A 23,580-nucleotide genomic window follows, 5' to 3' on the forward strand; every position below is an offset into this window, starting at 1 on the left:
CGTACTCAAAAAATAGCTTTTACACAAAATTGACGGAAGTAACGGCGGGCTAAATGAAACTTTGAAGCTTCGCCTTACGGGCCGGCCCGGCCGGCCCGGCGGCGGCCGCGTGTCGCAGTAGTACCTACTTAAAACATTGAGTGTACTAGTTTTAACTTAACTTTGAATGTACTAGTTTTAACTTAACTTTGAATGTACTAGTTTTAACTTAACTTTGAGTGTACTAAGGACAATGAGGCAGGTCGTACGCCGGTCGGAACTGGCCTTTTACTCAACTCGCAATATTTGATATTAAAATGTAGGCGCATGAAGCTGACAGGAGATGAAGTTCATATGACATGTTTTCAATTCAGATCTCACAAACGCGATGCAACCCTTTGGTTAGTAGGGTTTATTAATCAACATGCACTGCAAGCAGTCAACCGATACTACCTAGATGCTCACATTGTTCTTAAGAAAATACTTCTGCGCATGAGATCTGACTTGCAACTCTGTTCTTGTCCCGACCATGCAGGCGATTGCCTGTGCTATTCCTGGGCCAAGCCCGACAAACACTCTTCCATCCGCTCCTCGGGATAGCCCGGCATAAGGACAGTAAAGGTTCAGACCCTCCAAGAAACGCTCATGCTCGTCCTTGCTCCAACGCTTCTGCGTAGTCCCCTGAATCTTGGGTTGACGCTTTTTGCCGACCTTGCTTGGCTTGTTCGCAAATTTCTTCTCAGGCATTGACACGACAGAACTAACTTCATCGCTGTCATCGCTTCCTCGCTCTGAAGCCGGATGCGAGGCATCCTTTTCGTTCAGCTGTTCACCTTCACACCAGAGAAGGTGATCAAGCCCGCATTCTTGCTCGCACGAGAAGTAATGGTCCACGAGAGCTTTTGCTATTTGTGCGTCCTCGAAGGCAGGGTGAACGTCATGGGGAAAGAGAGAAGCGATGGCATCATCGACGAGCATTTGCGCTGGTCACAAGAGCAGGATCTATTGACGACGAAAGGTATGACGTGCTGAGAAACTGCAGCAGGAGAAGATGAACAGGTGGGAGGAGTGGGAGGAGTAGGAGGAGCAGGAGGAGCGGGAGGAACCGGAGAACGAGGAGAAGACTGCAGAGGTGAGGAGGGGAGGGAGGTGTCGGTAATAAATAGGGGAAACCGGGGAACAACGGAACTCAAGCGATGCGAAGAGATGCACCGCCAAAATCAGTATGTTTGGCGAACTTTTCTTAGCCGTATCCGATGCGAAGAAGTATGTTTTCAATACTAGTCAGTCATCAAATCACGTTACCATGCCGTTTTCTGCCGAGGCCGATGCGAAAAAGACTATTTTCACTACTAGTCAATCATCAATCACGCCGCCAGATTTACACCATGGCATGATGTCAATAGCTCCGAAACTCCGGCCGAGTCATCTTGCTAGTAAAGCCATCGGCAGACCTATTGATTTCAAGTGTTGATACACTTATTTGAAAGTTAAGTTAAAATTAGTATGAGGATAATCAGATACTACCAAAAATATCAAAGCTGCTGAAAGATGGACCTCGTGATATGAAAGTGACCAGATCCGTTGATTTTTTTTAGGAGCCTTACGTCCAGTCTGCCTCAGAAGAAGTACCTATTGGGATTCAAGGGCAGCAAAATTCGCTTAGCAAAGCCATATCATGGGGCGGGCCTGCGATCAGTTGGGGGCGCATGCTGGCTGCCCGCGAATAGAACCCTCTGAAGTGTGGTGCGCATGGCGAGCAGGGACGTCATGAACCTCATGCTCATGCTCACTGCCGGCTTGCCCTCCATCATCTCCGTCTACCTTGTCCCGCACTCACTGTGCTCTCCTGCTCCTGCTGAGGGCTGGCTGAAGGACGCATGCGAGCTGGCCTTGGGGAGCCCGATCGTCTTCGTCAACGTCCTCTTCTTCGTCAACGTCTCAGTTGGCTTCTGGATCATCGGGCTGGTGCAAGGGAATTTCTGGCTGATCGACCCTTACTGGACCTTCATACCTCCCCTCATTGGCCACTTCTACCTCAGCCATCCCCTCGCGGTCCATCCTTCCACTGCTAGGGGGATGGTGGCCATGGCGCTTGTTTGGATATGGAGCATCCGGCTCACTCACAACTATGTGAAATCATTTTCCTCTCCTTGTTTAGAAAGTGACGCCCCGCCCCAGTTCCGAAGAGAAGGATGGAGGTGTGGGGCGAGGGAAGACTGGCGATATACCAAGATGGCTAAGGAGCATCCTTCAGCATGGTGGGCTGTGCCATGCAGATGTAGCAACAGCACCTGACATGTTCTTTCAGGTGGATCTTAAGCTTCTTTGCCGTGGGTCTGGCTCAGCAGCCGATGCTAGTTGGTAGCGCAGGCATGTCAGCTTCCTTGGCATGACACGGGAGTTTGTAGGAATTTCGCTCCCTCTTTACTCCACTGCGTTCTCAAACAAGGTGTAGCACAGCGGTTTGAGCGATGATGGGCTGCTGACCACTCCGTTCTTTCTGTGTTGAATCGCCTCCTCCATCCCTGGACCTTGAAGCAATGGAATCTGATAGATTCTATCGCCACCATGTTGTGTTTGAAAGGGATTCTGATTGCATTCGTTGCCGACAATCAGTTGTACAGGTCTACATGTCGGAGATTATTTCTTCTGTCCCCTCAAATGATTTGATAGATATATGAAATCCAACGAAGATCGAGAAGCGAAGGGACAGAAGAAGGTTGTGAGAGAAGAGGAGAGGCGAGGAGAGGAGAGGAGACTAACGGGAGGAGAGAGGAGGAGAGGAGACAAGGTTGATCTTTGCTGATCCTGGTGAGCAGCAGGAGCTGCTTGATGCGGGGTTGTGGGGTTTGAGTCGACATCCCAACTACTTCGGAGAGATCATGTGGTGGACGTCTTTTGCTCTGTTCTCAGTCAAGTGAGCATCAAGACTTACTATCCTCTCTCGATGAGCTGACATTGCCTCGTTTCTTCTGCTCTCGTTTCCCTCCCTTTGCCTCCCAGTGTTGGTGAGTGGCAAATGGTCGGAGGAACGGTTTTCAACACGTTGGTTCTTGTCTATGTGTCGATGATGACGGAAGAAAGAATGCTGAAAGGTCTTTTTGGCATGCTGTTGATGAATGCGAAGTAGGGTGATGTGCATTGCAGGATGGACTGAAGAGAGGGCAAAGCGATACCGAAGGTACATCTCAGAGACGCCATGCATAATTCCCAACATCTTCAAACTTTGGTCGAAGCCCAAGAAGTGATGTTTCCTGTCTCTTCGTGTACATGGTGTATTGATGATGTGACAAATATGTCGAGTGTGTCTTTTCTGTGAAAGTTATCCAATCCAAACTTGCATCGCGCGTGAGTTTCTCGTTTCGTCGTTCATTACTTTGAATCACGAAGAAATTCACGAACTTGAGCGACAAAGAACTTCTCTGCCGAAGCACTCTCGGGATCCTCCTGCTCGAAAATCACATGTAGGTTGTAAGCGAGCGAGCGAGCGAGCGAGCGAGCGAGAAAGAGAGTGAGTGAGTGAGTGAGTGAGTGAGAGTGAGGGAGAGGGAGGGAGGGAGGGAGAGGGAGAGAGAGAGGGAGGGAGAGGGAGAGAGATGGAGAGGATGGGCAAAGATCGTTGAGAGAGAGGGCATCTCACAGGCAGCGGCGAGAGAGCATGGTTAGCGTTGGGGACGACGAGAGGGACGACCCTGCAGTCTCTCATTATCACATAGGAGACGACAATAAAGAACAAGCACCTTGCCTTCCCCCCCTCTCCTCTCATCGCCCTGGCGATTCTCTCCACGAGCTCCTGCCGCCGATCATTCACTATGAGAGCCCAGCAACGACATGGCTGACCTGCTTGTTCACCGTAGAAGGAACGTACTCATCCTTAGAAGAGTATGCTATCATGACGTCGGTGGTGCTGTAGAACCCCCCGAACCTCCTCGCGAGCTCGTCCTCGCTGAGATCCGAGGAGAAGTAGTCGTCCTTTCCTCCCACATCGTTGAGATCCAAGAACCTCTGTGCTGTGACTGGAGCCCAGCACGCGGATCGGGGCAGGAACTCGTCTCCTCCACCTGACTGCCTGGCAAGCTGCCTCGCCGCCTGTAAGTTCTCCTGCTGCTTCGCCAGAGCGTCCGCGTCCTCAAGCTCGCGGTCGCTGACACCGGCCTGGAGGATGATGTGCGAGATGTTGTGCTGTGGGAGGTTCTCCCTGCTGCGCATGTAGTGGCAGGCGATCTGACAGCCGGTGGAGTGACCGCAGATCGCAAACTTCTTCCCCTCCCTCTCCCTTGCAAGGAAATCGAGCAGGGCAGACAAGTCCTCGACGTCTCTCTCCAGCGAGCCGAACCCCCACATGTTGTACGATGATCGCAGGATAGGCTGCACCATGGACCATCCCTCTTCGCTCGCTGCCTGCCCGAGCGACGGGACGTACCAGCATGGTAGCAAGCCGTCGGAGAGCCCTCCTATCATGATGAGCTTCTTCTCTGCATCGCCGGGCCCACTCTCGAAGGCCTGCAGCTGAGGAGCGTACTGGAACAGCGATCCCCTCATGCCGTCCTGCCGGGGGTCGCGGGCCGACATCACCGTCCTTGTCCTGGAATGCAGAAAATGAGACGAGCGCTGCAAGACTTGAGACGCAAATCTCGACAACCCCGCCAGGCTGCGCGCCATGAAAGCTTCACAGGGAGGAACAGGGAGGGCGAGGAGGAGGAGGATCAGGAGGAGGAGAGGGGCGTCGGCAGGGATTATGCCTGGTTTGCCTAGCATCGATGCATCAACGGCTGGGGAAACGACCGTGTCAATTCAGAGGTCCTATCCCTCCTCCTCCCCTCTCCCTTCCTCCTCCCCCTCTCCCTTCCTCCTCTCTCTCTCTCGCTCCCCTCTGCCCGCTACCTCCCCCCTGCTTCTCTCCCCTCTGCCCCCCTCCCTTCCCCAGCCTCCATATCCCAATCCGACCCTGACCAACCCTACTGAACAATTGCCAGATCGTCAAAAATCTCCTCCCTACCTCCCGCTTCCCTCCTCCCCGCTCCCTCACTTACTTCCGCTATCTCCCCGCTGACCACCAGCCTGCCAGTCCTCTCTCCTCTCCCTCCATCTTCTCCTCTCTCACAACTTCCGCCCCCTCCACTCTGCAGCAGGGAGGGAGGAGACAGGAGCACGAGCTGGGCGAGAGGAGGAGAATGGGAGTGGATGTCGGGGAGGGTCTGAGAGAGAACTATGTCAAGCTCTCATGATGCACAGCCACAACTCCTGCTCCTGCTCCTGCTCCTGCTCCTGCTCTCCTTCCTCCATGTAGCCCGGACCTCCTCCGTCTCTGCTCGCTTCCTCCTAGCGATCCCCTCCGACTCTGAGACATGCCTAGTCCTGGTGCAGGTGCAGGTGAAACATGCTAGAGGCCTCGGGCACAGGATCATCCTCTACGTGGACGGGAAGGAAGAGGATGTGCAGGGCAGCGACTTGATCGCGAGCTCCCTTCTCATGCTCCGCGTCCCCTCGACCTCCCGGAGCAGGTCAGAGCTCCTCCTCGTTGTCATGAGCAGGGACGAGTACGTCGCCATGGCGTCAGCGTCACTGGCAGCAGCATGCAGACTGTTGGACCCAGCAGACGGAACTGACTTGCCTCCCATCCTCCTTGTGCACACAAAGGGCTCCAAGGGCGCGACCCTCAACTGCCAGCAAGTCAGCGAAATGGCGGGCAGCTCGAAGTTGACAATGTTGGTGTCGTCGCAAGCAGGTCAGGAGTGCATGTCTTGCCCGACCGTCTTCGGTCCTTTGCAGTGTGTTCACTTGTCGTATGCTCTGTTCGAGGTGCTCCTTCATCGCGCAGCCCTGGTCATCACGGACTCGGAGTGGGCAGTCAGGAAGGCACAGGAGAGGAGCGTTGCTGTGAGATGGTTGTCGGCAGACCCTGAGAGAAGCTCGGTTGAGCTGTCAGGGAGGGAGGAGAGCAGTGTAAGGGAGGGGAGCAGTGTAGGGGAGGAGAGCAGTGTAGGGGAGGAGAGGAGCTTAGGGGAGGGGAGGAGCGTAGGGGAGGGGAGGAGCGTAGGGGAGGGGAGGAGCGTAGGGGAGGGGAGGAGCGTACAGGAGCAAGCACGCTCCTTCACTATCGGAGTCATCCTGACAGTTTACAAGAGGAACAACCTGGAAGAGCAGTTTCAGTCGGTGTTTCGGCAGACCCTGAGGCCAGCTGAAGTCCACGTCTTCCAGAACGAAGACCATGTCGATGTGGACAGTGTAGTACACAGGGCACAGTCTGCTCGGCCAGACATCAACATCAGGCTGACCAAGTTGTCCATGAACACCAAGTTTCATGGCAGGTTTCACCTTGCAGGGCAGCTCTCTACTCACTTCGTCTCCGTCTGGGACGACGACATCGTTCCCGGTCGTGACTGGCTCAGAAGCTGCGTCGAGTACTCGCTCGATCACGGGCTGGCATTGGTGGGATGCAACAGCAGGAATATCGTACGTATCCTTCACAACCATGAATGGCACGCCAAGCAAGAGGAGGCAGAGCGGGGAGGTGCAGGGCCCGTCGACTTCGTGGGTCAGTGCTGGACTCTCTGGCGAGAACACCTACGGCACTTCCTGCATGCCCGGCCCTTCACATGGACGACAGGGGAGGACATTCAGTTGTCCTTTTCCTTGCAGAGGGCAGGCATCGAGTCACACCAGGGCCCCATCGAGGGGGAGGCGATTCCCGACGAGCGGAGGGGAGCGTACGCGGTAGATCAGTTCGCCTCTCACCTCGACAGGAAGGCGCAGGATGTGCGGCAGCTGCTATTCTGTCGGCTGCTGAGAGCAGGGTTTCATGCGAGGAAGTGCGAGAACTGCGATGAGGAGACCATAGCGGCGTGCGTGACACATTTTCAGACGATCATCCAAGTCGAGCAGTCTGTGACAACGACGCCACTGGAGTCAGACAGTGAAGAAGGGAGCAGAGAGAGGGGGAGGAGGAGGAGGAGGAGGAGGAGGAGGAGGAGGAGAGCGGTCTTCATGTTTGCAACCAGGATGGAACTGATCAAACTTTCGGCACTCGTCACCGTCTCGAAGGCTCGTCGAAGTTTCCGCACCGTGCTGGTCTTTGCTGGACAAGATCCCAGCGCTCTGACTGACGTGGAAGACTTCGATCTCACTGTAGATCATTCCCTCTTCGTTCCCCAGCAGAACTCCTCCTCTCCCACACTGGCACAGGTGGTGGAGGGAGTCGAGAGGCTGGTCGGCCTTACAGCCAGCGACGTCTTGCTCCTTGCTCCATCGCGACTGGGGTCAGCAGCAGCGGCGATCCTTGGAGTCAACAGCAGGTGTACGATCGTGCATGTCAACGCTGCGATGACCGGATGGGACGAGAAGCTCCTGCGACTTGAACGCGCTGCCACGTCATCATCTTGGTACTTTGCTACGTCCGACGAGGAGCACGAGTTGCTTGTTGGAGCAGGTGCTGCTCCTACTCGGGTTGTTACGGCAGGAAGTACGATCCTCGACGCGATCCGAAGGTCAGTCCCGTCGGTGCGACGGTCGAAGTTCTCCATGGCAAGTGTGTTCAAGGGCAAGAAAGTAGTTTTGTTGCACATTCAACGTCACGCGCGGGCCGTTGGACCCGCACTGTCGCAGCTTGAGTGTGAGGATTGTTTCTTCGTGTTGATGAAGGAAGCAGGTTATGATGAGGAACAGGAGGAGACGATCTCAAGGATGTGCGAAGCTCCCGACACAACACTGTATCTCAACCACAAACCATTCTCTGATATCTTGTCGATATCCAGGAGAAGCCATGTCATCATCGTTGACAACGAGGAATATGTTGAGGTGTACAGCCTGCTGGGAAGGCAAACGATTCTGTTGAGCGAGGCACATGAAAGCAATCCCAGTCGCCAAGGAAGTGTGCTGGTCAGGCCGTCCAACACAACTGCCCTCTTGCTTGCCGTCAGGGCTGCACTGGAGAACAATTCGAAAGGTGATGTGTTGGATCGACTGGTTCCAGCAAGGCAGGGAGCTGCGATTGAGGTGATTTATCAGACGATCGTAAGACAGGTCCCTCCATCACGGTCAGTTCATCGTCATCAGTTGGAGCCGACAGGATCCTATCACCTCGATCCACCCCTCTACTCTCATCCCTTCTCCGCTCTGAGCACGGCAGCTGGTTTGCTGCTTGATTTCCTCTCCAAGGAGAACGTGGAGACCCTGGTGGACTATGAGTGCCGGATGGATTCATCGCAGAGGCAGAGATCGGTCAAAACACCTTGTGTCGGTCATCGGATTCTCCAGCAACAAGGAGAGAAGCAAAGAGTGGAGTTTCGTTTCTGGCCCAGCCGCAGTGAAGACCTTGATACTGTACAGAACTCACTTGTCTTCTTGCCGAGTGTGGGCGAGAGTCGCCAAAATCTGCAGGATCTTGGTCTGAGGAGACTGCTCAACTCAACGAAAGGACGCCTCCTCTTGCTCACTTGCTCCCCATCAGTGCTTGATAGCAACGGGGCAGTCGATGGATCGCGATTGTTGGAGCAGCTGCCTCAGGAGTTTGTTCACGCTGGCAGCCACGAGCTCGACGACCATCTTCATCGCTGCTCTCTGTTCGAGCTCCAACGGCAGAAGGCCCTTGAGGGGAGAAGAGAGTTCTGCTGGAGGTTCGGTGACGACCTGTCCTTCAGCAGCAGCCTGATCGCCATGTTGCATGCATTCTGGTTGTCCGTGAACGCGGGAAGGACCCTTGTGATGCCTTCAAGTGCCAACCACAAGGAGTTCAGCTCCCGCTTGCAGGACTTGTTCAGTCTTGACTCGTCCTCGATCGAGGTCCTGTCAGACCATGCCTTCCAGCAAGTCTGCGGCGATCCCGAGATCTTGACTGTGCTGGACTTGCTGGCTGATCTGGGGGGCAGAGCTGTCACAGTCGATCCTGCCGACGCGCTTGACACGCGCGAGCCGCCGGTGGCAGCCATGACAAGGCTGTACCGCAGCCTGAAGTTCTCAGCGCGGGCCCTGCTGGAGGCTGAGGTTTTCATTGCCCAGCAGCTCGGCAGTCCCTTCATAGCTGTCCACATGACCAAACGGACGACAGACGAGTGTGTGGAAGAAGCAGGGGGGTGGAAGGAGCCAACCCAGCCCTCGTCATCTGCGCGTGCGGCCACTTGTGCGCACTCGTTGCCCGCCTCCATCAGGAAAGCTGAGCAACAGCTGGGCAGGGAGGGTGCGGAGATTTTCGTCAGCACCGGCGACGAGCACGAGGCTCTGGGGTCACTGGGGGCGTACAGGGAGAGGATGAAGTTCTACGACTCCGTCTGCGAAGGCTTCGAGTGCGTGCTGGCCGACATGCTCGTCTGTGCCAAGTCCGACGTCTTCATCGCAAACCGGCTCAGCCCCTTTGCGCTAAACGTCGCGAGATGGAGAGGAACGAGCGATGGGCCGAGAGCCGTTCGCTTCTCCGACGACGACGGCATCCTCGTTCCCCTCTGGGAAGGATACCCAGACCCAACTCCCCATGAGGACGAGGCAGCACAGGTCTGATCGCAGAATTATTAACTCACTGTGTCTGTAAGACATAGGACTCTCGTTGTCTTTTCCTATTAAGCTTTAACGTGACTACTATCGCGCTCTTACTTGCAATCGTCTTACTACCACGCCATGATGATAAGTTACTGCCATGCACCTTGACATCTCACCGTGCCATATGAGTTGAGCTTTTTAGTTCGGCTGGAGTCCGGGGCCGCCTTGAAGTCACGTCGACGGTCACTACCGCGCTTCTAGTCACTGAGTCGGGCGTCCCCTCGGCGAGGGCCTGAGCCTGACCGTACCGGGCCCCGCCCGGCCGGGACTCAGGATCCCGTTGTCCGACCCGGGGCCCGCCAGCGGCAGTGAGCCGGACTAAGCCGCCGCCGGGCCGGGCCGGGCCGGCGACGCGTGCCACTGTGGCGGGCCTCTGACTGGGGCGTGACTCCCACGGTCCGACGGGTGACGGTCCGTACATTGAAGCAGCGAGGAGACGCCGCTGACTCAGAAAGGTGAAGAGGAGGAGCGACTCAGGTCAGCTGGCTGTCTGGGCGTTGCCCCTTGGAAGGCAATCTAATTCCGCGCCTGCCAGTTGCCCCCTGGAATACCCCCCTTTCAACGATAACCCCCTCACACTCCGTTTGGACGGGGGGTTGTGGATGGGAGTTCTATTCTCGGGGAGCGCGGGGGGATGAGGTCAGCACAGGATACTTAAAAAGTGACTACGGCAAGGGGGGTACTCAGTACCCCACCCACAAAAGGCCTTTCTACACACACTGTGAACCCCTACCCCTTTTAGACGGATGACTTGTCTAGAAAGGAACGGGTCATTCCGGTATCTCCATCTTTCAGACCCCTCCTCATCGACACCCCACCCCCCAGAGATCGAATGGTCGCATCCACGTGTGTGGTGTGTTTAACTCGAACAAGGACATCGACTGACTACCCTACCCACTATCATAAGGCACCCCTTATCTTCAGCATAAAATACCCACCCTTTTGTAAATCAATTGACCACCCCCTTCCTTCAGACAAGCAAAAGATCCTTCAGGTCACCGTCACGTTTTACAATTGTTTTATAAACCTTTTTTGGGATCCGACCATTGGCGAAGGCAAATTGAAGCGGGGTGGGTAGTATGAAGTACGGGTACTAAAACGGGGAATAAAAGGGGTGTTGGGGGTAAAGTTGATTAATGCAAGGTAGGTGGGGTAGACGGTTTGTCGATATGTACGATTCGTGTACTGGCTGACCAAGAGACAGTGGGTGGGGTTATGAAGGGAATTGAGGGGGTATAATTTGGAGTCTGGAAGGGGTAGGGGTAATTCAGAAAGAGGGGTGATCTGGGGAAGGGTCATGGAGGGGCAGATACGATGTAAGTGGAAGACCAGTAGAGAGCAGGACGAAGCTGAAGATGAAGGAGGAAAGGAACAGGTGAGCCGATGATATGTTATGTTATGTTATGGTATGTCATGTTATGGTATGTTGATGTTGATGATAATGATATGATGTGATGATATGACGACAATGACTACAACGATAATGATGTGATGACGATGATATGGTGGTGATGATGAAAGCGGTGGTGGTAGTGGTGATGTTGATAAGAAGGAGAAGGCAGAAGGGGAAGGAAGAGGGAGGAGAGGAGAGATAATCTTGAAACGACAACCATGGGGTTTGGTGCATTTGAGGAATTTTTCGATACCATGTCACCATAATGTCTGTAAATAATGCGCTGACTGTCTTTGTTCAGGTTGATATCTGGTTCAATTGTCGTGTTTACGGGAATCTGCATTCTCGTCGTACTGGCATTGGTTGTGAATGACGGAAAAGAGGGGGAAACGGAACTATTTGCCAAACTACAAAGAATCCATGAAGTGCAGAAGACAAAACCTGAAGACATTGTATCATTACATTCAACCTGTATGCTTGCATGCAGATCAAACGAGTGCAAAGAAAAATGCAGACAGATGACAAAAAACGCGCTGCAGGTTCGAAGCTCTCACCTGATGTGCCTCCTGGAATGCAGTACACAAGGGCAATGCAAGAAAGGATGCGCAACCAAGACTAAAGCTCACATCACATGCCTCAAGCAGTGCGACGACGATACCTGCCGCCGCTCTTGCTCCACCGCCGCCATGCGAGCATCTCCCGCTACCTCCATGCTCGCCGACGCTGACCAGCTCCACCTTACCTGCCTCAGCCAGTGCGCAGACGGAGCATGCAGGAGCCACTGCAACCAGCAGAAGCAGCAGCACCTCTCATGCCTCAAGCAGTGCGACGACGATACCTGCCGCCGCTCTTGCTCCACCGCCGCCATGCGAGCATCTCCCGCTACCTCCATGCTCGCCGACGCTGACCAGCTCCACCTTACCTGCCTCAGCCAGTGCGCAGACGGAGCATGCAGGAGCCACTGCAACCAGCAGAAGCAGCAGCACCTCTCATGCCTCAAGCAGTGCGACGACGATACCTGCCGCCGCTCTTGCTCCACCGCCGCCATGCGAGCATCTCCCGCTACCTCCATGCTCGCCGACGCTGACCAGCTCCACCTTACCTGCCTCAGCCAGTGCGCAGACGGAGCATGCAGGAGCCACTGCAACCAGCAGAAGCAGCAGCACCTCTCATGCCTCAAGCAGTGCAATTTTGAAAGAAATTGCTCTTTTCGTTGCTCAGTCTGAAGTGTTTCAGTTTTGATTGTTTTGCTTCATTTTGATATGGTTGTCTGTATTTTACTCCTTTCTTAGAATGCATTCATTTCAATTGCAAATTTTGCCTCGTCTTGTCTGTGGTCAGTCTGCAATGGAATAGAACAGGTTGAGAAAGCTCTCGTAGCACTTGCCCAGGAGTTTCTCAAACTTTGCTTCATCCTCCATGTAGTCGTCGTGAGCATCATTCCTGGAGGGGACGACTACATAGAACACTAGCTCCTGTCAGCTTCTTCCCCCACAGACAGAATGTCTCCTCACCCTTGTGGCATTTCTGCTTGCTGTAGAGAGGCGAGCTGGCATGCAGCTTGACTGCGTACGCGTCGCCCAGCACGCCATGTCCGTGTCCGGCATACTGGGATGACGTGGCCTTTCCTAGGTAACCCGGGGAGTTGAGGGGACCGCTGGCATCGAAGACAACTCCAGCTCGACCTGCCATGTGCGTTATGCTGGGGGATGCACGAAGGTAGGGGGAGGGAGGAGGGAGGAGGGAGGAGGGAGGAGGGAGGAGGGAGGAGGGGGAGGGAGGAGGGAGGAGGGAGGAGGGGGAGGAGGAGGGAGGAGGGATGAGTTAGAGGGTAGGTTGAATATATGATCATCTCCAGATGATGGAGATGATCATAAAGAGGGCTAGACTGAGGTGATGGAAGAGGAAGGGGGATCGGGAGGGAGAGACTCGCACTTTACCTCTTGATGGACGTTTGCCTCGCACGAAGAGCTTGTCGGTTTCAACAGCAAGTGACTTGCAGGAAGCGTCGTGCTGACCGAGAGAGACGATGGCCTGGGGATCTGAGGAGACGATGACGATGAATCTTTCGTCGGAGATGATGCCTGAGGAGCAGGTGAGAAAAGAAGTCAAGGAGAAGAGTTGGAAAGGCGCCGAGGCAGTGGAGACGAATGAGAAAGTGCACGAGGGAAGGAGGGAGGGGTAGAGGAAAGGAGGAAGGAACGGAGCGGGGGATGGAGGGAGGGAGGGAGAAGAATGGAGGGAGGAACAATCGCGTTACACTCTTGCTGAAGTGCATCGATCAGGTTCTTGTCGTGGTCGCAGACGAGGTAGAGCTTGATCTTCTTGTCTCCTGCATGACTCTCGAGGAACCTCTTGATGGACTGCATCGCAACTCTGCCCGACGGCATCAGCAAGTCAGCAGAGGGGCATGGTGAGCGATCCGAGACGAGCAGCGACTGGAAGGAGGGGTAGTCACCTTGCGGCGAGGAGGGGTTCGCATTTCAGCAGAGGGCAGCAGCATAGGAGGGGGAAGGCAATCGATCTGCAAGAGGCCGCGCTGGTGTCAGAGAGAGATGCAAGGTCGTAGATGATGTTGAGGGGGAAGGTCTTCTTCTCAATCTTCTCCTCTTTGTCTTCGAGGCCGGCTCTGATGTCACTGGATGTTGAACTAGGTTGTGCGTGCTCTCCTGAGGACGAGAGATCCTGGCTGCTCCTGTCTGCTTTTCCCTTTCCTCTCACATCTTGCTCATCCTCTTTCTCGACAGGACGGTCGGGCCTGGTCGATTGCTCGTGGGAGATCGAGGTTGCTGTCCCTGTGTCGACCTTGCCGTGAGAGAATTTTCTTTCATCGCCTTGGCTCACATCGATTTTTCTGGAGCTTACAGACTCTCTCGAGCTCACGCACGCATCAATCTTGATCTTCTTTGCTGGTGTTTCTTCGTCTTTCTGAACATGATCATTGACTTGGCAGATGCTTCTCTTCGCACTGGTGACTTCCTTCGAGTTCACATGGGTCACCTTCGCTAGAGACTCCGTGTGATCGTTGCGCTCCTCCACGTTGATGTCATGGGACCTTGCCGCGTCATGAGCTTCCTCTTGCTTCTCCTCTTTCTTGGATTCTTGTGATGGCCTCTCCGTCGCACTGACAGCATGCAAGTCAACGAACACGTCTCCAACTCACGGTACTTCACCTCCTCGCTGTCGCTTCCTCCTCCTCCCTCCCTGCATCTCTCTCAACCTTCCGTGCACTTGGGGCAGCTGCGTTTGTGCTCGCCGGGGGAACGATGCCATGTTTGATCAGCGCTTCATGGTTGGCTGGGTGGCTGAACTCCTGGAAGTGCGTGGGGTTGTTTCTGTAGCAGCTCGACCCAAATCTGGTCGAGGAAACGATAATCGTCAAGGGGAGAAGAGGAGTTGGGAGGAGAGAGGAGAGGGGTGGGTGGGGAGGAGAGGAAGGGAGAAACGGAATAGGAGGAATGAGAAGTTACGCGGAAAGAGAGGAAGTGCAGATTTCAGACTTACTGGCATCTGGGCTTGTCCTTGGGCAGGTACTCTTCACTAGGAGAGCTTGCGGGAGCATGTGCTGCTCTTGGATGCGAAGAAGGGTGGCTCTCCTGCAAGAAGTGATTCGGATTCATCCGCTTGCAGTCAAGCCCGTATTTGCACTTGATCAGCCCCGAAGGAATCCACGTAATGCTCCCTCCTGCGTCTGCCCCTGCCCCTCCTGCCCCTCCTGCCCCTCCTGCCCCGGCACCTGCACCTGTCCTTGTGCTTACTCCTCCTTGATCCTGCGATCCACTCGCCGAGGAGCCTGCAGCGGCCTTCGCCTTGAAATGTGCGTGGAGTGGAGGGTGAGAGCAGGAGTCGAAGTGCGAAGGATTGTTCCGAACGCACTTGAGTCCGTACTCGCAGGGCGGGGCACCCTGTGGGATCCATTTGGCTGTTGCTGAAGGGCTCAGGTCCTCATGGTCGGACTCGGACAGCGAGTCTTCTGACTCCTCCTCCGAGTCCTCCACGACGAAATCGTCTTCGCTGTCGTCCTATCTCCCATCCGTCAGTTACTTGCCATGTCACCGCAAATCAGGAAGACCTGGGCGGGTCGACGAGATTTCCGTGGCATCCTGAAGCAAGATGACCATTCAGATAGACTTTACAATCGCGTTTGTGTGGTGAATGCAGTCTGAATTTGTTCTCAACACCCTCCACCTACGCTTCTAACAGCTATCGTGTCTTACCTGCCTTGACTGGACTTGAGAACTGATCCGATCTCAACAAACTCACTCCTGCTCTCCTCTGTTTCTCTACTCCACTCTTCCATCACCGGTCTCTCACCATCCTCAACATGCTAGCCCACGCACATCCCGGCATTCTATCCGTGCCGCATCCTTCACCGCATTTCTTCAGTGCATTCAGAGTGCATTCTTCAGGCATTCTTCCCTGCATTCTTCCCTGCATTCTTACCAGATTCGTCCTACCACGGCTCTGGTCTGCCAGATTTCGCGGTTTCAACCTGAATTTGAATTGGCGTGAATGTCCTGAGGGACAGACGGCACATGGGAATGGGAGGAAGAGGGAGGAGAAGGAGGAAGGAGAACGAGGGAGGAAAAGGAGGAAGGAGAACGAGGGAGGAGAGAAGGTCAGAAGGAGGGAGGGAGGGAATTAGAAGGAATGGGGGATGGAAACATGGCGGGTAGTTCGAACCCCTGCGTGGGCCGGGCAGTGAGTTTTTTTAAGATTTGGTTTGCTAACAACTGTGTCTTCAGTATGTCGACCACTTCTCTGCATCCTGCTTGTCAAAGCATTCACAGCCATTTCGAGTCTTGCAGTGAAGATATCGCGATGATAACGAGGATCCTCGAAGAAGACTTCCAGCGAGAAGGCTCCTACTCCAAGGCGAGTAATTGTTTTCCCCTGCCGTTCCCCTGACACCTTCCCCACAGAACCCTGTGAAAATTCTCGAGCGCCTGCGTGCCTTGAAGGAGGACCTCCCTAAGGTCCAGGATGAATGGAAGCGCGTCATGCTCGCCAGGCAGAAGCTGCTCGATTCAGCCAAGCAACAGCAGGGCATGAATCGAGCTCTGAAACAGATGTGCGAGACAGCAGATGTCCCGATTGCCTGCACCGACGCGCAAGATATTTTCTCGAGCTTCTCCTCGAAGCTAAATGATTGGAGCAAAGACAACATGAAGAGATATGAGAGCATGCGCAACGACCTCGCACTGATCGCCTCCGAAGACCTCGACATGGAAGTTCTTACCACCATGAGCACTCACCTTGCAGTGGAGGAAATTCCGGCTGACGATGGACTCGGAGGAAAGGGAGGAGGAGGAGGAGGAGGAGGAGATCAGGAGAACGAGAACCCGAACGCAACGCCGTGCGACGAGGCTCCAGCGGGGGAGGTCAAGAAGCAGAAGCCTACCCATTACATCACAGAGGAAGAGTTCCTGAGCGTTTCCAACGTTGTCCGGGGAAGGTGCAAGCTAGACGAGTGCAACACACTGCTGGATGTCATCCTAGCTCATTGCCGCAAGACCAAGAGCTCGCATCCGATCTCGACCGTTGAGCTTGTCAAGATCGGTGCGAGAGTGACTGGACAGACAGGGGGCAGTCGACTTGCTACCCTCCGAAGCTTGAAGAGGATCGAGATCAGCAAGGAAGGAGTGCAGCTCAGCTCCAAGTGGTTCCCCCGATAAACATGTCATGGATCCTCGTCCGAGGGCTCGGCTGTGCTCACAGTGTTTCTCACCCCGGCAGCCTGGCAGGCTCTCTCATCCGACTGAGTGCTAAAATACTTGTGGCGGCGGTTGAACCGTGAACGGCAACTGATCGCGGCACTTACTACTTTGTTGGTAATTTGTGATTGATAAGCGAGTACAACTTGCTCGACTCGATGAACTGAAACTCCCGGGACGGCCCTGTCACTGGCACTGCCATGATCGGGGGTCGCCCGGCCCGCCTCGCCGGCGGGCCGGGCCCGGGGACTGAGCCCGGCGCTGCCGGCACGACGGTACGGTATCGCCGGTGACGGGTCCGCCCGCGGCGGCAGCGGCGGCCCCGCCGGCACCACGGCGTCAGGCGTGCCGTGACACTGTGCACTTACTCGGACTCAGGCAGTGACTCAGCAGTGCTGGAGTAATCGCCGACACTGTGACGCCCCCGTGATGAATGCTCCCCGCCGAACTTCGGAAACTTTCGGGTTGATTATGCGCTCCCTCTCAGATTTTCTCACTTTCACTCTGGCCTCCCTCTTCAGTTCTGTCCTCTTCCTCCTCCTCCTCCTCCTCTACCTCCTCCTCCTGGGCGTGGCGGCGCCACGCCCACTGGCAGGCCCAGCCCGCACCCGGTGACCCGCCGGGGGCCGGGCCCGCGCTGACTCCCGAGCCCGCGGTCGCGCCGGCTCATCGCTCCCGGAGTCCGGCTGCACTGCGGCGGCGGGCGGCCATGGGGGCCCGCGCCCGGCCCGCCGGCCGGGCCGCCGCGGCCCCTCCCGGGTCCAAGCCTTGAAGGCTCCGTGGCCACTGCCAGGCTGAAGGCGGCGGCGGCCCGGCGTTATCTTTTCTAATCTAGTATCTTTACTAAGTTATACCGTACTCCCCTTGGTCGTTTATAGGTAGCTCATGCAAGTCTTCCCCTACCCGATCTCTTGACCCTACCTCACCCCTGTCTTCCCCCAATCTTACCCCACCCCCTCTTTCCTATACCATATACCGGTCAATGTTTCTAGCCCAACAACCCTCTCACACGTGCGGGACCCCCCACCCCAAACTATGGCTCGGTACCCCTCCAAAAATTCAGTACCCCTGTTCCTCAGAGAAATAACCCCCAACAAAAGCGTTATCACCCCCTTCCCTTTATCCACTACCCCTGCTCCAAACACATGCGAGTAGCTCAACTCAAAATCCGCTGGAGGGCAGGGTCGCATCCTGAGCATATGACCAGATCTACAAAATGGTTGTGGCTGCACGTCCCCTCACCCTCCACCCTAAAGTCAGGCCTCGTTGTACCCCTCCAATATTTGCTCCAATGACAAATCATGACCCCCACCCACATTTGGTCATTTCCTGTTAACCCAACCCCCACTGGTCATTTGATTGACTACCCCTACTCCCCAACATTACTTCTCTTGACCCCACAAATGACCAGATCGTTTTCAATATGGTCAACATCGTTACTACCCCCACCCCACTAAATCCTCTTCTACCATCCCCTACCCCATTGAAAACGATGGAAATGCCAATTAACAATAGTTCATGCTGCCGAACCCTGTTCCATGAGCACCCCTGATACTTGAACCCCTACCCCCCTGGTGATGTACCCCACCACTCCCCTACAACATCTTCTTGGTACCCCCCGCCATCTGCTCTGACGGGTTCATTCGATGGAGATTCATTGTGTGAGAAAAACAAAAAATGGTAGGGTGGGTACTGAATGTCGGGAGGGGGTAAGGGGGCCCTAAGGGTGGGGGAATATCCATTAGTAGTCTCGTGATGAGAGAGAAGGGGAAGATGAATTCCGTTGCAATTGCGCTATCAAGGGTAAAAGGGGTAGAAGATAGCCTTTTTACATTATTATCTCACCTATATTATTGCGCATCTTTACCCCCCAGCCTCCTTGATCCACAAGATCCATCAAGAGCGCTGAGAGATGCGGGGGAGTAGTGGTGCAGGGGGAATAGAAAGTCGCAGGGCGGTAGTGGGTACTAAAGATGCTCTCTTAGAGGGTGGGGGTGGTTTGCAGTGAATCATGTCCCCATGAAATTCAGATCTCACCCTACCCCCAAATGCACAAGTAGTGAGTGTGTACCCCTGATGGAAATGCTCACAACAACGGGTAGGGTGATCACCCCCACCTGAACTGGACATCAGTAACATCCACGGGAGATCAAGGGGGTCCAATTGATTAACCACCCCACCCCCTGTGGTCTCTTATTCCTACCACCCCCTTGCTCGGTAGAATGATCATGATAAGGGAACGGATCTGCATTTCATGCTCCAGGTGGGTACTTGAGGGTAATTGAAGGGGTAGGGGTACTTCATGTACCCCCTGTAATCAAGATGTCATCTTCCCCTACATAGCCACACATCCCCCAACTTCAGAATGACCACCCCGACCCCCTGACCCACCGACTCTCACCCCTCCCTAGTCACAGAGGTAGTATACAACCCTCCTGCATCACTATATTGTACATCACTTAGGGGTAGGGGTGAGTTATCTTTTGTGTTTTTAGCACCCTTTTCACTTGCCCTCCTCTCGCTCCTCCTTGCACTTTGCTTCTCCTCCCTGCGAGCTTTCTTTTCCTCCTTTCCTCTCCCTTCTGAGATCCACAGCACCGAGAGTTCTCCCCTCGATTGCAAACTCGCTCTCCTCTCTTCTCCTCCTCCTTTTCTTCTTTCATTTCTTGTCTTGTCATCTGTTGCGGGGATTCTCTCATAAAATAGGGTAGGCTTTTCGAAACTTCCGCACAAGCGATCATGCCGCTCTCCGAAGAGCAGATTCAGACAAACTGTGACGTACCGGGGTATGCAGATCCACTGAAACTGCAAAGTCCAGTATCAGTGCTGCTCTACCTGCTTGGTATCAGCTGGTTGGTGGTCGGAATTCGTTTTCTTAGTGAACGATACTTTGCGAAATCGATTGAAGCCATGATTCGAACCTATCACATTCCACAGGGAATTGCAGGAGCAACTCTCATGGCAGCAGGGACGTCTGCACCTGAATTGATCTCATCTCTTATTGGGGTATTCGTGGCCAAGAAAGTCGACACGGGAGCGGGCACTGTGATTGGCAGTGTTATTTTCAACCAGCTTGTTATCATTGGTGGGATTATCACGGTTTCACCTGGTCGGGTGAGAGCTGATGATTCTTCAACTCACTGTTTGTAACCAGTTCCGTGCAGCGAGTGGTTGTAAACGGACTCGACATGGTTCGTGACATGGTCTACTATGCCATCAGCATCGCACTTTTCTGCGCTTTCTTTAACGATGGGAAGGTGAGCATCTCAGAGCCTTGTGTTTAAGCCTGATGGATCGCACAGGTTACCTTAGGAGAAGCCTGGGGCTTCACAGTAGCCTACATCGCATACGTGGCCATCTGTGGCAACTGGACCATGATCGATGTCTGGATCAAGAAGCGATTCGGCAAGGATTCAACTCCCATCCCGACAGTGGAGATGAAGGAGGAGGACAAGTACAAGTCAAACACGGCCATGGACTCCTTCTACCCACAGAGTGCCTCGGAATCTGAAAGCGCCATGTCCTTCCACTTGGACATGCCTCAGCCTGTCCTCCATCACGCCGCTGTCAGTGGCAAGGCCTTCGGAGCTGAACCTGCTGGCGAGCCTGAGGAGGGCTTGGCGGTACCTCACATCCAGGGAGCCCCGGTTCCCTTCGGCCACCATGTTCAAGTGCCTCACATTGGGAACTCGCTCACTGCCCAGTACGTCCCCCCTGCCCACCTTCCGCCGAACCATGCTGCTCTGACCGGGGTTCAGCTCAGCTCCAGACGCCCGCAGGCAGTAGAGAGCTTCTTGTCTGTGGCATCGACCGATGGCGGCGTCAGTGGCACTGCCCACGAGGAGAGAAATCTCATCAACCGTCGTGAGCTCCACACCAAGTCATGGAATGACGCTGCGTACACCCCCGACGAGCACGAGGAGCCGATCAGCCCATGGGAGGAGTACGAGATTGTGATGGCTAGCGATTCGCTGATCAGAAAGATCTACTTCTTCATCGAGGTTCCATGGATCGCAGCCGTCTATCCCATCAACTCTTGGTTCTTCTACAACCACTGGCATGTGACCAACTTCTTCCTGTGCCTGGGCTGGTTCACCCTAGTCTGCATGTTCTTGATGTTCTGGCTACAGAAGGCAGGCTGCGTGATTGGAATCTCTGCTGGAGTGATGGGAGTGCTGTTCGGAGCTGCAGGAACGTCCCTGCCTGATTGCTTGTGCTCGTTGTACATGGCCAAGAAGGGTCAGGGTACCATGTCGTTCACCAACGTCTGGGGCTCCAACGTGTTCGACATTCTTTTTGCTCTGGGTATCCCATGGATGCTCTCGGTGAGACAACTGAAAGTCGACATCTCTTGCCTGTGCTGACTTGTTGCAGATGCACGTGTATGGGGGTACGATCCAGGTGGAGAACTCACAAGGATTGTCAATCTGGATGAGCGTTGTTTTCATCCTCTTCTGCGTTCAAGCTTTGATCTCCAAGTTTCACTTCAACATGTGGCATGGGAGTGGGTATCTTGCTATTTATGGTCTCTTTATCATCTACAACTTCGTGAACGACAAATACAAATTCGCCAATTAAGTTAAACTTAGATAAATTTTTCGTTTCTTCTCCATTTGTTGCCAGTTCAACTTCCGACTTTCCTCCTTTTGGCCTCCAACCCTGATAACTTCTGTCACTTTTCGAACTCCTCCCCCTCCCCCTCACCGTTGGATGGAGCTGTCGATGGTCGCTTGCTGGTGTCAGACTCTGTTCTGGGATCAGCAATCGCTCCTCGTCCTCGACTGTCTCACCTGCGGCCACATGTCGAGTCGCCTTGCCGAGCTCACACTGACTGATGAGCGACGAGAAGCGCAGTGTACACAAGCTCTCGTGAGTCTGCCAGCAGGCATCAGCAACCCCCTCCTCCTCCCCTGTCCTCCTCCTCCTCGCTTCATTCCTACCGAAGTTTCAGACGGGGAGAGAGCGAAGATGACGAGGGCCTGCAGCAAGTCAACAAGAGGAGGCGATGCTCGAGCCATGAGACCTTTCCGTCCCCGCTGAAGCAAGGCTGAAGTAGGAAGGTGAGCTTGGAGTTGCTGCGCACATCCCTTCAGTCCCTCCTCCTTCTCCCCCTCCTCCTCGTACCGGAAGGGGACATGACTCTTCTTCTGGGAGATGGAGGTGAACACGTCTCCTGCACATCAGGTGAGCGTGTCGATCCCTCCGTTCTCATCCCCGTCACCGAGAGCGCTCAGCGACTTGTTGATGGATTGGGTCTCTTTCAGTCTGTCTCCTGCTCCCCAGTCATCTCCCCTCCTGCTCCTCCTGCTCCTCTCATACCAGTTGCATTCGACTTTGCTAACCGCTCGCTGCCCGCAAGGTCGACCAGGTTGAGACTGAAGGATGGCGGGAGGTCAGAGGAGAGAGAGGAGGAGCGAAGTCAGCAAGACTCACCTGCCATGCAGGACCTGCCGAGGTCCATCCGGGATCTCCTTGGTTGCCTGAATGCGGATCTACGCCCAGGTGTGAGAAAATAGACGATGAAGAGGAGAGGGAGAGGAGAGGAGAGGAGAGGAGAGGAGAGGAGAGGGAGAGGTGAGGGAGAGGGAGAGGGAGAGGGAGAGGAGAGGAGACACGAGAGAAAGGGATGTGGGAAGGAATTGAGACCTGGAAGACGGTGTGACTGCGAGAGGATCGCTCGTTCATGTCAGTTCCCTTCACAGTGCGATGTTTCTCCGAGGTTGTCATCAGCTGCAGTGACAATCAGCAAGTGGAAGAGAGGGAGGGAGAGGAGGAGAGGGAGGCAGATACAACAAGGGCTAGAGTCATGGTCACAGAACGATCATGGGGAGGAGAAGTGGAGGAGGAGAGGACAGCAAACCTTGTGAATGTCCTCCCTGGTGCAGACAAGAACGGACATGAGATCAGTCACAGACATGAGCCCATTTTCTCCCTGTCTGATTGTGTAGCTCTTTCCCTGTAGACAAGTCTCATCTCCCTGCCCCTGCCCCTGCCCCTGCCCCTGTCGCCCTCGGCCTCACCTCCAAGTCCTTGGGGTCGCAGAGCAGATCGCGAATGCTCTCGTTGTAGATCTCCAGGCAGGAAGCATGCAGCGTGTACTCCCACCTGAGGTCTTGTAAGGGAAGGAGAGAAGTGAGGGAGGAGGAGAGGGGAAGGGAGGGGGAAGGGAGGGGAGGGGGGCAGGCCCACCCGTTGTCCTTCATGGCCTCAATGGTAGCGAGGATCTGACGGTCGCGTTAGGACCTCCTGGTCCTCCTCTTCTCAACCTGCTCGATGGATCTCGGGATGATGCCCTGGTGGTCTCCTCCTCCGCCGATCATCGTGTGCGTCTTTCCTGCTCCGGTCTGGCAGAGGGGTCAGGGGATGTAGCCCTCTCCTCCTCCTCCTCCTCCTCCTCCTCTCACCTGTCCATAGGCTAGCAAGCTCACGTTGTAGCCATCCAGCGCACTTTGAACGAAATTCTTGACCTGATAGGGAATCAGTGAGTGAAGGAGGGAGTGAATGAGAGGAGTGAGGGAAGGAGGGAGGGAGACAGAGCGAAAGAGGAAAGGCAGAGAGTGGAGCACCAGCAAGGATGCAAGGAGGAAGGAGGAGTTGCAAGGAGAGGGCAAGGACCGGACCTCTTCGAACACGTCGGTCTGAGTTGAGTTCTGCCCGAAGCAGCGATCGAACTTGAAGTCGTTGTTGGACCCTCCGTACGGGAGAATCACCTGCTCACTCTCTTTTCATCTGTAGTTTTCTCTCCTTCTCCTCCTCCCCTCGCTTCCCTCCTCTCCCTTCCCTCCTCTGTCTCACGCTTGCCCCCATCCCTTCTCGCTCCTACCGTGCCAAGGTTCTCGTCCAGTGACATCGGGCATGTTCCTTCCTGTTCGCAGATGAGAAGCAGATGGGAATGGTGGGAGGCTAGGAGAGAAGGAAACGAAGAAAAAAATGATTGGGAGGAGGAGGAGGAGGAGGAGG

The 23,580-nt window shown here is 54.8% G+C and overlaps 8 protein-coding genes across 8 annotated transcripts; 4 read left to right on the forward strand and 4 right to left on the reverse strand.

Annotated features, from left to right (window-relative positions):
• Positions 1 to 432: 432 nt before the first annotated feature.
• On the reverse strand, positions 433 to 957 carry GUITHDRAFT_100592 (hypothetical protein; the record flags this gene model as incomplete). Its single annotated transcript, XM_005840531.1, has 1 exon — positions 433 to 957. The coding sequence occupies one exon, from the start codon at positions 955 to 957 to the stop codon at positions 433 to 435; it is 525 nt and encodes a 174-aa protein (XP_005840588.1).
• Positions 958 to 1,764: 807 nt separating this feature from the next.
• Positions 1,765 to 3,112, forward strand: GUITHDRAFT_64145 (hypothetical protein; the record flags this gene model as incomplete). The annotated part of the gene is made up of 8 exons (XM_005840532.1): positions 1,765 to 2,112; positions 2,161 to 2,240; positions 2,291 to 2,339; positions 2,384 to 2,431; positions 2,521 to 2,606; positions 2,656 to 2,704; positions 2,805 to 2,899; positions 2,986 to 3,112. The coding sequence occupies 8 exons, from the start codon at positions 1,765 to 1,767 to the stop codon at positions 3,110 to 3,112; spliced, it is 882 nt and encodes a 293-aa protein (XP_005840589.1).
• A 242-nt stretch (positions 3,113 to 3,354) lies between these two features.
• GUITHDRAFT_132714 (hypothetical protein) lies at positions 3,355 to 4,524 on the reverse strand (the record flags this gene model as incomplete). Its single annotated transcript, XM_005840533.1, has 4 exons — positions 3,355 to 3,429; positions 3,623 to 3,674; positions 3,723 to 3,775; positions 3,823 to 4,524. 4 exons carry the CDS (start codon positions 4,522 to 4,524, stop codon positions 3,355 to 3,357), a joined length of 882 nt encoding a protein of 293 aa, XP_005840590.1.
• Positions 4,525 to 5,193: 669 nt separating this feature from the next.
• Positions 5,194 to 9,474, forward strand: GUITHDRAFT_132715 (hypothetical protein; the record flags this gene model as incomplete). Its single annotated transcript, XM_005840534.1, has 1 exon — positions 5,194 to 9,474. One exon carries the CDS (start codon positions 5,194 to 5,196, stop codon positions 9,472 to 9,474), a length of 4,281 nt encoding a protein of 1,426 aa, XP_005840591.1.
• A 1,896-nt stretch (positions 9,475 to 11,370) lies between these two features.
• GUITHDRAFT_132716 (hypothetical protein) lies at positions 11,371 to 15,319 on the reverse strand (the record flags this gene model as incomplete). Its single annotated transcript, XM_005840535.1, has 12 exons — positions 11,371 to 11,375; positions 11,461 to 11,472; positions 11,565 to 11,648; positions 11,745 to 11,828; positions 11,925 to 12,008; positions 12,421 to 12,591; positions 12,847 to 12,990; positions 13,167 to 13,282; positions 13,365 to 14,030; positions 14,080 to 14,262; positions 14,411 to 14,928; positions 15,221 to 15,319. The coding sequence occupies 12 exons, from the start codon at positions 15,317 to 15,319 to the stop codon at positions 11,371 to 11,373; spliced, it is 2,166 nt and encodes a 721-aa protein (XP_005840592.1).
• A 587-nt stretch (positions 15,320 to 15,906) lies between these two features.
• On the forward strand, positions 15,907 to 16,581 carry GUITHDRAFT_100597 (hypothetical protein; the record flags this gene model as incomplete). Its single annotated transcript, XM_005840536.1, has 1 exon — positions 15,907 to 16,581. One exon carries the CDS (start codon positions 15,907 to 15,909, stop codon positions 16,579 to 16,581), a length of 675 nt encoding a protein of 224 aa, XP_005840593.1.
• Positions 16,582 to 19,530: 2,949 nt separating this feature from the next.
• Positions 19,531 to 21,198, forward strand: GUITHDRAFT_100598 (hypothetical protein; the record flags this gene model as incomplete). Its single annotated transcript, XM_005840537.1, has 4 exons — positions 19,531 to 19,734; positions 19,785 to 19,877; positions 19,923 to 20,945; positions 20,995 to 21,198. The coding sequence occupies 4 exons, from the start codon at positions 19,531 to 19,533 to the stop codon at positions 21,196 to 21,198; spliced, it is 1,524 nt and encodes a 507-aa protein (XP_005840594.1).
• Positions 21,199 to 21,435: 237 nt separating this feature from the next.
• On the reverse strand, positions 21,436 to 23,297 carry GUITHDRAFT_58112 (hypothetical protein; the record flags this gene model as incomplete). The annotated part of the gene is made up of 13 exons (XM_005840538.1): positions 21,436 to 21,495; positions 21,561 to 21,599; positions 21,644 to 21,695; positions 21,745 to 21,793; positions 21,842 to 21,895; positions 21,940 to 21,995; positions 22,054 to 22,067; positions 22,234 to 22,350; positions 22,481 to 22,576; positions 22,641 to 22,725; positions 22,864 to 22,964; positions 23,025 to 23,087; positions 23,241 to 23,297. Coding segments are annotated over 13 exons (843 nt in total), but the record flags the coding sequence as incomplete, so codon positions are not given.
• Positions 23,298 to 23,580: the final 283 nt, after the last annotated feature.

Source organism: Guillardia theta (genome assembly GCF_000315625.1).
Source record: "Guillardia theta CCMP2712 unplaced genomic scaffold GUITHscaffold_5, whole genome shotgun sequence".
Lineage (NCBI taxonomy): Eukaryota > Cryptophyceae > Pyrenomonadales > Geminigeraceae > Guillardia > Guillardia theta.